General features: G+C 42.9%; 1 protein-coding gene across 1 annotated transcript in view; it reads left to right on the top strand.

Moving 5' to 3' along the window:
- WNT2 (Wnt family member 2) overlaps positions 1-15633 on the top strand; it is a 47874-nt gene extending 32241 nt beyond the window's left edge. Inside the window, exon 5 of the mRNA XM_077807827.1 lies at positions 15404-15633. Coding sequence (XP_077663953.1) covers positions 15404-15633 — 230 coding nt within the window. The remainder of the gene's footprint in view (positions 1-15403) is intronic.
- Positions 15634-16306: the final 673 nt, after the last annotated feature.

Raw genomic sequence — 16306 nt, 5'->3', positions numbered from 1 at the left:
GTTAAACAACCACAAACAAAGAGTAACTATTAATGGAATGATGTCAGATTGGAGGGAGGTCTCAAGTGGGATTCCACAGGGATCTGTTCCGGGTCTGGTGTTGTTTAACATCCTTATTAATGACCTGGATGCAGGAATAGAGAACATACTGATCAAATTTGCAGATAACACAAAGGTGTGGGGGGGGGAAGATGAGGATTCAGATGGTTCTTGTCAAATTGGAGAACTGGGCTACAGACAACCAAACTGAAATTCAGCAAAGACAAACGTAAGGTGCTACACTTAGGGAAGAAAAACCAAATGCACAAATTCAGAATGGGGATAACTGGCTTGGCAGCAGCACTGCTGAGAAGGATCTGGGAGTTGTGGTGGATCACAACCTCAACATGAGTCAGCAATGTGGTTGCAAAAAAAAGCAAATGCAATTTTAGGTTGCATTAACAGAGACATAGCATGCATGTCACAGGAGGTGATAGCACTAGCTAGAGATAAAAAAGGACAACAAGAAAACATTCTACAAATACATTAGAAGCAAGAGGAAGACCAAGGACAGGGTAGGCCTGTTACTCAATGAGGGCAAAAAACAATAACAGAAAATGTGGAAATGGCAGAATTGCTAAATTCAATAAGGACAAATGCAAAGTACTCTACTTAAGAAGGAACAATCAGTTGCACTCATACAAAATGGGAAATGAGTGCCTAGGAGGGAGTACTGCAGAAAGGGATCTGGGGGTCACAGTGGATCACAAGCTAAATATGAGTCATCAGTGTAACACTGTTGCAAAAAAAGCAAACATCATTCTTAGATGTATTAGCAGGTGTGTTGTTAGCAAGACACGAGAAATAATTCTTCCACTCTACTCTGTGCTAATTAGGCCTCAACTGGAGTGTTGTGTCCAGTACTGGGCACAATATTTCAGGAAATATGTGGACAAATTGGAGAAAGTCCACAGAAGAGCAACAAAAATGATTAAAGGCATAGAAAACATGACCTATGAGGGAAGATTGGAAAAAGTGAGCCTGTTTTGTCTGGAGAAGAGAAGACTGAGAGGGAACATAACAGTTTTCAAGTATGTAAAAGGTTGTTACAAGGAGGAGGAAGAAAAAGTGTTCTCCTTAACCTTTGAGGCTAGGACAAGAAGCAATGGGCTTAAATTGAACCTTGGGTGGTTTAGGTTGGACAGGAGGAAAAATTTCCTAATGGTCAGGGTGGATAAGCACTGGAATAAATTGCCTAGGGAGGTTGTGGACTCTCCACCATTGGAAATTTTAAAGAGCTGATTAGACAAAGGGATGTTCTAGATAATAGTCCTGCCATGAGTGCAGGAGACTGGATTAGATGACCTCTCAAGGCCCCTTCCAGTCCTACGATTCTATCAGGGCTTTGGAGTGGAGCCCGGAGCTGTAGTGCGGAGCAGTGAAGCTGCAGGTTTTTGCCCAGAGCTGGAGTGGAGCCGGAGCACAGAAAATCTTGACTGCTCCACTGCTCCAGGTTTTTTTTTTTCCATTTTCAATTGAAAATGAATGATATTTAGCAAGAAAGTCCTAAAGGTGCCAAAAAGTTTCAGATTGTCTAACGATATTAACATCTACTTTACCACTTTACATAATATGTCACAGTTATTCTCACTTTGGCCGAAATCAAGATTTAATGTACAGTTACAAAATTATCAGACATCCGGCAACACTGCAGACTGCTCCCACCCCTGTGCCAAGGTTAGGCGAGTACGTACTTGCATAGATTAGTTAGATAGTTAGATTAGTATGTGTTGATACTTCTTTTGTAAGGGTTGATCAACGAGACACGCTGAGTGCTGTGATTACAGAAAAGTGTGACGCAAGACGCAACATTTAAGATATCACAAACAGGTATATGGCAAAAAATGTTTTTGTTTATTGATATATTAAGATATCGCAAGAGATATTAACCATTTAAGCTCATTTCTCACACGGGCTCCCATTACCGGTACATTTGTTCATTTGTACGTGCCCCCGTATCACTCTGGCAGACTTATTTTATATATCATCTGTTCAACAGTCTTTTGGTAGCGTTGTTTGTAATTTTAAATTTACTGAAAAAGTCAAGTGCAGCAGGCATATAAATATACAGTAAACATTTTTGCATAAATTAGGAGTGACTTTTATGATATATCCAAAGTGATTGGAAAATGCCCAACACAACTTTGGGGATGAATCCTTAGGTCATTTTAAGAAAAAACGTTTCTTGAACACGTGTCCTAAAATTCTTCCTAAGGGAGCTACAGTCCCTTCAAGGTGGTAATGAAAAGTTAATTTCTGATTAATATCTCAAAAACGCTTTAATATAAAGTAATGAAATTATGTCTGTGTCTTAGCGTTAGTATGTGCTACCATAATATATTATCCAAAATTATGTAAACCATAGGTGTCCTGAACTGGCAGTTAGTCATTTTTATTTCATATTTCAAGAAAGGCTTGTCGTCGACTGCCCCTGACTACGAGTGGTCATATTATGTTCCATAATAAGTTAATAATTTTTGGTTATTATTTATTATGACGTTTAAAATTTATGGTTCCAAAGTTGAAAAATAAGTAATAAGTAAAATTGTTTGTATCATGATTAAAATTTTTAAACAGTTTTCTCGGAAATGGTTAATTATACAAAATAAATTAAGAGTACCATTTTAATGCATGTTTTAGCATTAAATCATATTCCAGGGTCGTATCTGTTAAATAGTTGAAGATTTAAAAAATATTAAATAAAATTGGCCCAGTCCCCCAAGTTCACAACGCCTATAGTTTAAATAATTTTATTTGAATGATGTTGTATGATAGAACGTTGGAAATAAACTTTAACGGGAAAGAGGATTCAAATTGCAAGCACAGTCCTTTTAGTAAAGAGAGCAAATTTTTGGAAATACGTTTTTCCTTCATCAGGCTGGAAACATTATACAAGATACAACCTGTTATTGCTCTATCTTGTATAATCTATTCAGGCTGATGAAACAAAAACACATTTCCCAAAATTTGCTCTCTTTACTAAAAGGACTGTGCTTGCAATTTGAATCTGCTTTCCCATTAAAGTTTATTTTCAACCTTGTAACGTGTAGCCTCGTTACTTCCCAACAATTAATGTTGTAGAACAGTGATAGCACGTACTAATGCTACGGTACATACCAAATTTCATTGATATATCTATATTAAAGTGTTTTTGAGATATTAATTATAAACTTGGAAAATATTTCGAATAGTTTTACCTCAAAATTTCATAAGAAAAACTATCTTGCAATTTATAAATAAAATTTATATTAATTATTTATACTAAAATACTTCTTACTTCATTAAAACTGCAAGAAACATGTTAAAATATTAAAATATACTTTAATAATAATTTTATGTAAAAAGAAAATGCGATCATTTTTGTCCAGAAAATCCAAAATAAATTCGAAGTACCTTAAGTGGTTAAGATATCACAGGCAGGTACATTATAAAAAAGTGTAATGCTTTTGTTCATTGCTTTTCGAAGATCATAACAAGAAACATTTGGATGAGGTAGCAGCACAAGAAGATTTGGCCATGGCTTCAACAAAAAAATCAAATCTGCCCCCCATGATTGATAGCTGATTTACGGAAAAGGATCTCAACGACGTCTTTATTTTTGAATTTGAAAAGCCCAAATTTGGGCTTTTGGGAAAAGCAAAGAAGAAATCGGCAACGTGCAAGGTGGAAAAGGAAGTGAATGGCGAGCTCAAACCATGTAGCTTCAAGACAAACGAAGCAAGTGCCGTGAAAAGTTTCAACCTTTGGTGGCATGTAAAATGTAACCATCCTGAAAACTATGTGGCTCTGGTTACAAAAAAGGACCAGGAAGATGAGGCAAAATGGAAAGCTGGCGCGGCTAAACGACATTCATCTGGCTCTTTGAAAACTCCTGGAGAAAAGATTTTTTGCAGAGCTTCATCTGAAAAGAAACCCAAAATTGAGCAAACAAAACTTGACTCAAAGTCCTCAAAGGTTACAGTCACCATGGATGCCAATACTTTCCATGAAGGGCTGATGGAAGTGGTTTGCTTGAGTTCAACACTGCTCACTACCTTCAGGCTAAAGAACAAAGGATTCCAAAAAATTGCAGGTGAAATGGGTTGGCAGCTTGGTGTTTCGATGGGGCATGATGTAGTTCGTCATTTAGTTGTCGCACAGCTGAGTCTGGTCGCGAAGAGCTCAAGAAAGCTTTGGAGCAAAAATTGTGCTACCGGAAAATGGATGCGGCAACCCATGGAAACAGAAATTTCCTTGCAATCAATGCTCAGTACTACAAAGAAGGAAAAGATAAAGCTGTGGTAAAAACCTTGGACATAATCGACACTGAAGGGCGTCACAATTCTTCATACTTGAAAAGTCAAGTAAAAGCTATTTTAGAAAAATTTGGGATCAGTGAAATGCAAGTGCTGAGCATCTGTGTTGACAATGCAGCAAACATAACGTGTGCTGTCAAAAATTTCAGCGGGACAATGAAATCATTTCTACCTCTGAGAACAGGGATGTGGACAGAACTGAAGCTATTTTGCCCGATGAAGGAACTAAAGGAATGGATGAAATCGAACTCAACATGGATGCTGCTGCGCAATGGGTTAATGACCCTAGCCTCATACTTCCAACATGACTTCATGAGGATGACTCAAAAGTCCAACTGATGAGGTGTGGTATTCACACTCTTCAGTTAGCAAAGAACATGCAAAGAAATTTCTGGCAAAAATTCGACAAGTCGTTTTCAAACTATGAACCCCAAGTATTCAAAGTGTTCTGCTTGATCTACATGGGGTAACTCAATCATTGGATACTGTGACTCGCTGGGGTTCAACATTTGCGATGATTCTCAGTCTTACTGTGAACAAGTGGCTGCTGCTGGAACAAGAGAACTCAAGTTAACAAAAGCTGAATGGGACGAAGTGAATAACCTGTGAGACTTCTTGGCAAAGCCAAACCAAACAGCTGTGAATCTTCAAGCTGTCGATGTAACCCCAGGAGTTTTAATGAAGGAATGGGGAAAACTGTCAAAATTCTTGCAAGAAAATGGTGGACAAATTGCAGAAGGAATTCTATCCTCCATGCAGAAACACAAAGAGAAGCTTTTTGACAATGTTCATTTCCTTGCTGGAGTTTATGTTGACCCATGGTATCGGATTCTTCTTACCTCAAGGGAAATAGCAAAAGCAAAGGAAGGGCTCCTTGATATTGCTCGACGACTCGAAAAACAAAATCTGTTGCTACATTTGAACTCGGCGAAAGAGGTTGAAGAAAACAAAACACAACAAAAGGAGTCATCAACAATCAAATTTGCAGTTTCGGAAAGTTCACATCCTTCAGAAATAGCAGGCTGTTCTCAAACTTCTGTCTACACTCTGAACTTGTCAAAGGGTCCATCCCTGAGACGTCTTCAACCATCACAGGGAAATGGAGATAATTCAAGCACCAATTCTTCAGAAGATGACACCTTTGAAAAGGAATTGGATAAACAAGATGCCGGCGAGTTTCTGCCATTCATAATTGTAATAAAGCATTATTCGAGACAAACTTTCAGGAAGATTGTAAGGTCATGGAGTCTATTGGTAGACTAAAAGTTAAGTCTGTTTTTTGAGGTCATTCACAGCTACCCACACCGCATTCAGGCTGCCTGTAGAATTGCTTCAAGCATGCCAACTACTCAAGCTAGTGTAGAGCGACTGTTTTCAGCTTTAAAGTTAATTTTAAATGATTTGTGGCAGGCTACGAAAGACGACTTGATTGCTGCAATAATTTTTTACAGAATGAATTATGAATGATTCTAGTTTGTGTAATTGTTGATAACATTTAAATTATTTTAGAAGTCTGAATAAAAATAATGTTTTTTCAAAATTACAGTATGCACTTTTTTATTTAGTTAAAAATTCGTTTGAGTTGGAGCGCGAAGCGGAGCTGGAGCAGTCACTATTGGTGCCGGAGTGGAGCAATTCAAAAATTTGATTGCTCCAAATCCTTGGATTCTATGATTCTACCACTCTACTCAGCGCTGGTTAGCCTCAGCTGAAGTAGTGTCCAGTTTTTGTCACCAATGTGACCAAAGGATCCAGAGGCAAGCGACGAAGATGATCAAAGGGATGGAATGCAAGCCATATGAGCAAAGGCTGAAGGAACTGGGTATATTTAGTTTGGAAAAGAGGAGATTGAGGGGAGACATGAAAGCAGTCTTCAAATATGTGAAAGGTTGCCATAAAAAAGATGGAGAAAAGTTGTTCTCTCTTGCCAGAGATGGTAGGACAAGAGGCAATGGGTTCAATCTACAGCATAGCAGATTTAGGTTAAATCTCAGGAAAAACTTCCTAATTGCAAGTAGGACAATGGAACAGACTGCCTAGGGAGGTTGTGGAAGCTCCTTCATTAGAGGTTTTCAAAGGGAGGCTGGATAGCGATCTGTCTTGAATGGTTTAGACACCAAATATCCTGCATCTTGGCAGGGGGGTTAGACTAGATGACCCTTGTGATCCCTTCTAACACTATGATTCCATGATTCTATGTGTCATGGGGTAAAATCCTGCCCTCATTGCAATCAACGTCAAAATTCTCACTGAGTTCAATGGAGTCAGGATTTCACCCCGGGTATTCTGCAAAGAGCTGCCTTTAACTGCCTGTGTCATTGCTCCAAGCATCTGGAAATCAGACAAAACCTTTCAAGTTGGAAATGAACCTGTATCTAAGATAAAGAATATTATTGTCCCCTTGCAAGAAAGTGCCTGCATAAATACAGCAATTCCTAATGAATAGGCCCTGACCTTATGTAAGGGCTCATCTGAGGTCTTCCTTCTGTATCAAGGAAACTACCAACACAACCCTTTCTTTAATCAAGTTCAAGAGACAAATCAAGGTGAACAGTTGCTTTGCTTGTTCCCCACTGAAAGAATAATATCTGGCTGACAGCTGCGTGACTGTTTCACACAAATCGCATACAGCAAACAGAGCACAAAGCAATTGGAAACTTAATCCAAATCATGGTTGTTATAGATTAGTGTTCTAGACCTGCTGCAGTCCATGGGCAAGACTTACTTCCCATCAGAAAGTTAAAACAGTATGCAAAGCAAGGAAGAGAACAGATGAGAGGGGCTATAACAGGAAGCAGGTTAAGTGTATGTGGGGTGGCAAGGAGGAATTCAAAGCAAATTCTTAATACCAGGCATTAATCACATTGGTCACAGGCTTGTCCATACAAGTCTTTTGCCTGAGCAGAAAGTGCAGGCCCCTATATAAGGGGCTGTGCATTTGACTGGATTTTGTGTGTTATGAACGGTGACATATTTTCATGTAGGCAGGCACATGCCCAAATACTTTACTTTTCAATGCTGCAGTTATGCAATTTGTAAAGTGTCATGCACACATAGAAGTGCTGAAAAGAAGGATGGGCCGGTGGATAGAATGGGAGCCTAAGACTCGGGTTCATTTCCCTGCTCTGCCATAGACTTCCTGTGTGACCTTGGTCATGTCACTTAGTCTGTCTAAACCTCATTTGCTTCTCTGGTAAATGGGGACAAGAGGATTTTCATACCTCATTGGGGGATTGTGAGATAAATACATTAAAGATTGTGAGGTGCTCAGATACTAAGGTGACATGGGAACCATGTAAATACCCTAGCTAAACAGAACAGTGAATATTAATGACTGTTTGTGAAACTTACATTCCTGATCAGTTACGTATTTTATTGGCCATTCTATGCAATGAAAGTCTGAGTTAACTTCAGCATTCCTGTTATTCTTAAAGTTTAAGAAGGAAAATGTGGTTTCATATTTGAAGTGCCACCATCATAAAGAAAAAAATAAAAACCAAACCAAAAAAACCCCATCCCAATCCGCAATATTAAACGATGGTAAACTTATTTATTAAAAAGCAGGTACATTTTAAAATGGTGCTTCCAATTAGTTTAATCACAACCCATTTGGGGATTAAAATGAATTCTTAACCATACGTTTGGCTAAGAATAACAGGACAATGCCATCAGAATTTACTCTCTACAATATTTTTGAATTTGTTTAACAGAATAGGTTAAATGGGATAAGGAGCAGGTATCCGGGACGTGTGGTGGCGCACACTGATCAGTAGTTAGATACTTTGGTGATGAGGCCGATGGTAAGTTTAATTTAGATTAGATAGCAATTCCTACATAATATTTTCCTTTGTCTGCAGGTTATGGTCATGTTTTTTCAGCAGTGAAATTACCAAGTTTTCTGATACTGACTCCTTCACACAGAAAGTGAGCAGAACACTAGAAATCATTAGTTCAAATAGTAAACACAGTTCTCAGCTGATGTGTTTGTGTCTGTATACTGTCATACTGTCCTCTTTCTTCCATATTTAATGTTGTAATCTATGAAATATTCATGATAGGGCAGTAATGTAAGAGTTTATATCCTCTTGTGATCTGCAGCCGCAAGAAAATGGCCTAATCCCTACTAGACAAGAAACAGTATTGTGTTTATTCAGCCACTGGGGATGAAGTGATCATCCATACACTTGAACATACCCAGAATCCGACACAGAACACAGTAGTGATCATCTGCACATTTTCTGGGAGGACAGACTAACTTAGTGTTTTCTTCCATAGAGAGGAAAACGTCCTGCTGACAACTAAGTAAAAATGGCTGATCTCGCCTACTCATGGGACTCCCATCATGCACTGTGGAGGCCTGGCCAGAGGGAAGACTGTGATGCTTCATGGGATATGTAGCTTGGCCAAGGAGCTCAGCCCATAGGAGAGAATGGGGGCAGGAGGCAGCCTGGCAGCTCAGACTCATACAGTTTAATGTCAATCTGACCTAAAATAAAACAGTTCCATTCAGTTCAACAAATGAACTTTTTTTCAGGTCAATCCTGGCAAAATTATAAAATCGAGGGTATTACAACATCCAGCTGAAATGTGGCCACTAGCTCTTTGACAAGGGTGCACTGTGGGAAAATTCTAGAGCTCTAGAAAGGTAAATCCAGCCTGTTCTCACCATGGGAAGAATGGCAGAGGCTCTCTGAGTCTTGCAAGAGGCATTTTAATGTTTCATAAAAATGTAAAATGTCTCCAGTGCCTTCCTACTCTTCTTAAAAATCCTAGAAGTGGAAAGAAAAGTCCACTTTAACCCATGTTGAGGAGGGGTAAGAAGAGTTGTTTGTATTTATATTGATTTATTCTCATGAGATTTCAGAGCACTTTATACAGGCCACCATGTATCAGCCTTGTTCTACAGGTAGGGAGATTGAGCAGCACAAGGTATGTCTATACACTGCAATGGAAGCCCAGTTAGTGGGACTTAAGTCAGCTGACCCTGGATTAGAGAACCCAGGGCTTGAGCATCTACACTGATTAGATTTTAAGAATTTTCTATCCTGGGCTTGAGCCTGGGGTGCTAGCGTCCACAGTGCAACATGTAGACCTGAGTCAAACCAACCATATCCCAGACTCCCTAGTGCCCGCCTGAAATGTGGCCACTCTTCCTTTGACCTTGATGCACTGTAGGAAAACTTGACTGTCCCCTGCATGTTACAGGAAGTTTGAACTGACCGCCAACACATCCTGCCAAGCAATCATTTTGGTCTCTGAGCTCCCAGCTACTGGAGCCAGTGCCATGTAGGAGGAGCCTTTTGAAGAGATTCTCTTGCTTGTGCTTTCATTCCTGTGTCAGGAAATGGCAGGGCTTCTGTGAGATGCTGGTGGACATTTAGGTGGCATTTTCTGACCTACCAAAGGCACCTGACAGAGCTCATGATGGAGCAAGAGGAGGAGGACTCAGACATGGCAGACTCGATACTGCTCATGACACTTGGAACAGCCGTTGATGTCCCCTATGTAGACCAGAACTTCTGGAGCAGGGCCGCAAGCACTGACTGGGGAGATCACATCATCAAGAGCACTTGGGATGACCAGCAGTGGGTCCAGAATGTTCGCATGAAGAAAGTTACATTTCTGGAGCTTTGTGAGCAGCTTGCCCCAATCCTCCACGAGGTCACCTGTGCCAGTCCAGAAGCAGGTTGTTATAACTGTCTAGAAGCTGCTATCCCAGACTGCTACAGGTCTGTTGCCAACCAGTTTTGTATTGGAAAGTCGACTGTGGGTAAAGCAGTGGATGTTTCTGAGACAATCAGGTGTATGCTTTGCCCCCAGGTGGTGGGCATAAAAGAATATTCCTGAAGTAACTGCTGGCTTTGAGAGAATGGGGTTTCTACACTGCCCCAGGGCCACTGATGCACGTGCCCATAGTTTGCCCTCCTCAAGGAGCACATGAGTACATAAACCACAAAGGGCACTACTCCATTGTTATGCAGGCACTAGTGGACCACAGAGGCAGATTTATAAATATCAGTGTGGACTGTAAAGGAAAAGTTCATGATGCTAAGGTTTTTCGCTGATCGGGAGTCTATATTCATGGACAGGCTGGGACACTATTCCCATCAGATGACATTGTCATAATCTGAGTTCCTGTCCCCACCATTATTCTGGGGGCCCTGCATACCTGCTTTTGCCTTGACTTATGAAACCATCCTCTGATTTCAGAGGCCTTGGCAAAAGACAGTTTAATTACACTCTCAGCAGGTGTAGAATTGTTATTGAATTTGCTTTTGGCAGATTGAAATCCTGTTGGAGATGTTTACAGACCCATTAGAATGCCAATATCATCAATGCTGGCCACTTTACCGGGGCTTGCTGGTCTCATCACAATTTTTGTGGAGCTAGAGGAGAGCCATTTCCCCCTGAATGGACCTGTGACAGTGAGGGTCTGCTGAATTGGTACACTCAGCTAGAGAGTGCAGCTACCACAGCTGGAGCTGGATGCACCTAGACAACAGAGGTCAGGGATGCTTTGTGAGCACACTTTATGGACTTGCATGGCCCCAAGGAAGAGAGAGAATGTGCTTGTGTGGGTGGGGTGGGATGGGGCTCGTTGATTCTGGGGCTTCCAATGCTTGGGCAGGAGCAGGAGGTTGATTGCCATACAATGTACTTTTGAATGACATGATCACTTACCAAATTGGGGGGCAGGGTTAGATTCACAGTGTGGATTGATGTAAGGCGGGGTGGCCAACCTGTGGCTCCGGAGCCGCATGAGGCTCTTCATAGGTTAATATGCGGCTCCTTGCATAGGCACTGACTCCGGGGCTAGAGCTATAGAGGCTAACTTTCCAATGTGCAGGGGGGTGCTCAACCCACTGCTCTGCCCCAGGCTCTGCCCCCCACTCCACCCATTCCCCCGAGCCTGCCATGCCCTCGCTCTTCCTCACTCCCCACCAGAGCCTCCTGCGCACCGCATAACAGCTGATCGCGGTGGGCAGCAGGCACTGATTGGCGGGGCTGCCGGCGGGCAGGAGGTGCTGCAGGTTGGAGTAGGGGGAGCTTATGAGGGGCTGCTGACATATTAGTGTGGCTCTTTGGCAATGTACATTGGTAAATTCTGGCTCCTTCTCAGGCTCAGGTTGGCCGCCCCTGATGTAAGGAATTGTTTGAAGTATGGATTGATGTAGATAACTGTTGAGGAATAATGTTTGCATACTAATTCCTAATTGTCCTTGATCATGTGTTTACACATGACATAGTATGATGCAGCGACAACAAAGAACTTTCATGATGAAATAAAAAACTTTATTTATAAATGTATTAGACAAGTACAACATTCGCCCATTGCCAGGCTGGCCTGTCACCGTTCCCACATCAGAACACCCGCAACAACAAAACCTTACAGAAAAATAAAATAAAAACCAAGTGCATGAACAAGTGCAAACAGTAAAACCATGTGCAAGGCAGAAACCCCCTACCATGGCATGTGCCCTGGACCCCACATTCTTCTTTCCCTTTTTTCCCCATTTGACATGCACACGATGCTGGGGAAGGGAATGGAGACATCCACAGGGGAGAGGGTTATGATGGAGGGCTGCAGAGGCAAAATTGCCCTGCCCAGCTGCTCGTGGGGCCTGATTGCAAGGACCACCCAGCCATGGAGTTTTTCAAGCTCTTTCTGGATGGCATCACAGGGTAGCGCTCAGGGGACTCAGGCCGTGGTGTGGATGATGCAGCAGGAACTGCTACTTTTGTGGTCATTAGTGAGTTCAGCCACTCAAACAGCTCTTTCTGCTGAGCTCTGTCCTCCTCTAGCCACCGTTCCTGTTCCAGGAACTGCAAAGCAAGTGCCTGCTTTTGAGCTGAAACCCTGTCCTCAATCTGTGCAGCCAGCCTGAGCCTTGCCTCTTGCCTCTCACCATGCCTTTCCTCTAGCTGCAAGTCTCTCTGTCATTTGTACTGGACCTGCTTGTTAGCCCTCTCCAGAACCATAAGTGCATTGCAGAAACACTTCCTCTTGGAACAGTCGCTGATGTTAGGTTGGCCCAGGCATCTGCTGCACTGTAGACAAGCTGTGGAAGTGCTGGAACAGGGGCCTGGAACAGGACAAGACACAGAGGGTTATTGTCTCGAATAGCCCAGTGCAGGAGCACACAAAAAATCCTTGTGGATTTTCAAGGACATAAAAATGTACATTTCCAAACTGAACTTCAGTGTATTTTGAGAGGGATGCTTTAGGCCACAGAAGCTCACTGGACACTGCCTAGTTAGTCACAGAGAAAAAACTGCAGAGACATGGTAAGTTAAAAATTCAAAAAACTGTTGGTTTTTTTTTGTTTGTTTTCTAGTAATTGCAGAACTACTTGGGTTTGAGGCAAGGGCTGTCCGTGGCCATGCCGCAAAAGCTTGTTCTATCATTTCAGGCCTTCCGCATAACAGTTCTTGTGGTGCCCAATTGGCAAAGGAAGATATTATTCCAAGCTGCCAGTGGGAAACCTGCTGTTTATGAAGCCAGAGTATTCAAACATATAGTGACTGAACAGCACATCTATGAGTGGACTGGGCTGGTCAGCTGCCAAGATGGCCCTGGAAAATACACCCTTCCCTGAAATGTGACTGACTATCCAGAGCTCCTGCTTTGGGAAAAGTTTGCAGCTATCAGCACCCCGGATTGAGTCAGAAATGAGGGAATCAACAGTATATTGAGTTAGCTTCCACATGGCTTAGCCTGTCATGGTTGCGTGCAAACACGCAGAACTCCACAGCCATCCCCTTACTCCTCCTTCCCCTACCCCCCAGCCTATTTCTGGACAAAATTTCAAACCCCAGTTGAATTGGGCACAAGTGATTTTGTTGCCTATGGACTGCCTGGACTACCTCTAACTGAAATGGACTAGATTTGTGAATGGAAAACTTTTCAACCTCCTCCTTGCACAGTTCACCGTTTCCAGGCAGTTCGTTACAGAGTGGCGTACTTACAGGCATGGCACTGTAAGGTGAATATTTTTAGGAAACAGGAATGGCCCTAACAAAAATCTGCACCTTTCCAGTAAAAATTCACTTTCAAGGCATTTTTACTGTTTGCATTTCCTGGTTGCCATTTTGAACTCTGTGTGGTGGGGGAGAGGTCAGAGGGAGAGCCAAGCCACTGGCATATAATTCACCATTAATGGATACACTCTGCTAGCCGAGGCTAATAATAACTTTTGCATTGGTTCAGAGAACAGAAATCCCTCCCACTCCTATATGAATAAATATTAAAATGGAGCCAGAAACTTACCAGGCTCCAGGTCAGCTTCTGCCCCTTCTGTGTCTGCTGCAGGCTCCATGTCAGGCTGTTCCCCGTGGAGGCATCAAGCAGCTCCTCCGAGTACAGTCCCAGGATGTGCTGCTGCTGCTTCTGTAGCAAAGCCTCCTGGGGGACCGGTTTCAGTAACAGAGTCACTTCACGGTCCTCACTCGGTACCTGCTGGATTCTGGGGCTAGCAGGGCACCATCCTGGCTGACCAGGTCACCGTTGGGTCCAGGCTTAGCACAGTTCCCAGGACCCAGTTAAACTCCACATAAAATTAACGTAATATCAGCAAGTTGCTCAAGGTGTGTTTCTGGTCCTTGGTTTTCTGGTACTCTTGAGCTCCTTAATCTGCTCCCTGCATTAGTCACCAGTCTGGTAAATTTGCAAAGCTGCTAGCTTCTTTGCTATTTGCTAGAATGTGTGGTCATTCCTGATTCTCTTACTAAAGTCCACTGTTTTTCTGGCCTCCCACCAGAGATTCACCAAAATGAGGCTGTGCTCCTGTGACCATGAAGCAGCGTGCTTTGCAAAAGCCTTCTTCTGTTCAGTCTCCATTGCAAACACAGGAGGCTCTCTGCTGGTGTGGTTGCAGTTCGGCAGTCAGAAGACAATGGAAAGGGCGAATGCTGACTCACTGAGCCTCTGCACTACTCGAAGGAGGGTTGTTTCCATTTTCCCTGGAGCCAATTAGAGATTCTTGGGATAGAGGGGACAATGGAAATTGGTCCCTAGGACCATGGCATACTTTCGGTGGACTCCCAGGGCCTGAGTCAGAGATCAGGGTTGTGTCTACACTGCAAAAGCAATAGAGCTCAAATCCTGTGTCATGTCTTGACTTGGGCTCGAATCCTCCACCCCCACAGGGTCCGAGGAGCCTAGGCCCAAGCCCAAGTCTGAGAGATTTGTATGTAGTTGGAGTCTGGGGTTGGGCTCAAGCCTGGGCCCTGACTTGCTTTGCAGTATAGACATAGCCACAGATGTTTCAGACCAGAGCAATTGTCCCAGGCCTTGGCTTGAGGGGCCAGCCCACTGGTGCCACCATCAGTAGGTGTGTACTGCTGGCTGGCTCCCCTGGCTCTGGGTGCTTCGGTGCTGAATTTTTGGTAGGAACTGCTTCTGCCTTCGCTGCTTGTTCCCTATACAGATAGCAGACAGCACTGTTTGGGGTCTTCTGCTCATAGCCAGTCCACAGCTCCTTTGTAGGGCTTCTTTTCTTCCCCTTTACCCAGCAGCCACACACAGTGGCTCCCTTCTGGGCTCCAGGCTCTCACAGCATTGAGTGTCGGTGCCTGGCTGCAGGTGGGTACCTGGCCAGGAGTGAGTACATATGCCTGGGTGAGTCATGGTAGAATTAAAACAGCAGGGAGGCAGGGGACAGGTGAAGTAAGATACTGTAACACTAAGAAAAATTAACCAAATCTAGAACCACTGCCTCAGTTCCTGCCTCCTCTTCTCCTCACCCAAAGTGCGGTTTTACAAAACCAAAGCTGACCTATCTATAATTTGAATGCAATTTTCCATAATATTTGCCCTTTCTGCTGCTTGACCTTGAGTCGCAAGTGGTCTGGTGCTGGAGAATCAGTCTGTCTCTGGTCCTCTCCACAAGCAAGAGGTAGAATGTAAAATTAATTGGCTATCTTTCCACTTCCCATTCTGCAAAGAGAGACATATCTTGCTTTACAGGCCTCAAGTGCCTGGCTAATGGTTGTTTTGCTCACATATTTTCTACCATTCTTGAAAATACCCCACATCTTTTCAACTGAGTTCTAATGCATTTCCATTCTAGGTTCCCTTGGGACCGCTGGCCGGGTTTGTAACCAAACCTCCCGCGGCATGGACAGCTGCGAGGTGATGTGCTGTGGAAGAGGTTATGACACTTCACGGATCAGCCAGATGACAAAATGCGAATGTAAATTCCACTGGTGCTGCGCTGTCCGCTGTCAAGATTGCCTGGAGGTGGTGGACGTACACACATGCAAAGCACCGAAAAGTGCTGGATGGATAGCTCGAACATGACTACGTGGGGCGACTGGCATTCAAATGCTGAACATTTCAGTTTCATGCAGGGAGTATGTCTAGGGCATTTGCTACTTTTTTGCAAGTTTCACCTCCCTTTCAGCACAGAGAAATTGCTAAATAATTAATATAAATTATGTTGTATCCAATTTATATTTTTGAAGTTGTAACTTTTTTGTAGCTTTGCTCTCGGTGTTTGGAAATGATGAAACTTTTAAGTCACTGTTTTTTAAATGCAACACATAATTCGCCTGTGGAAATCACTGCCACAAGATGTTACTAAAGCCAAGAGCATGGTAAGGTTCAGAAAGAGGTGATACATTTATATGAATAAGAACGTCCACTGTTGCATTATATAGGATGAGATTTCTTAAAGCTTCCTTCAAACCATATAGTCCTGGCCCCAGTCAGGCACAACACAATGGAGTGGATGGACCATTGCTCTGATCCAGTATAGCAATTGCTGTATAAAGGAACCTCTGAGCCCACTATGGAGTAAAGGTGTTCTAGAAGTAACTTTCTCCACCTCATGTCAAATCATAGGGCTGCCCTCTTATACATTAGGTGGGGTCAGTTGTGCCTTTGTATGCCCATTTGCTAGTCCCATGGTTGTCAACATGCTGCACATTCAAACTACAGACCACGATGGAAAGCGACGGAAATTGCATCCAAT

Source organism: Eretmochelys imbricata, chromosome 1 (assembly GCF_965152235.1).
Source record: "Eretmochelys imbricata isolate rEreImb1 chromosome 1, rEreImb1.hap1, whole genome shotgun sequence".
NCBI lineage: Eukaryota > Metazoa > Chordata > Testudines > Cheloniidae > Eretmochelys > Eretmochelys imbricata.
Note: the sequence above shows the minus strand (reverse complement) of the source record. Positions and strands in the feature narration are given on the sequence as shown.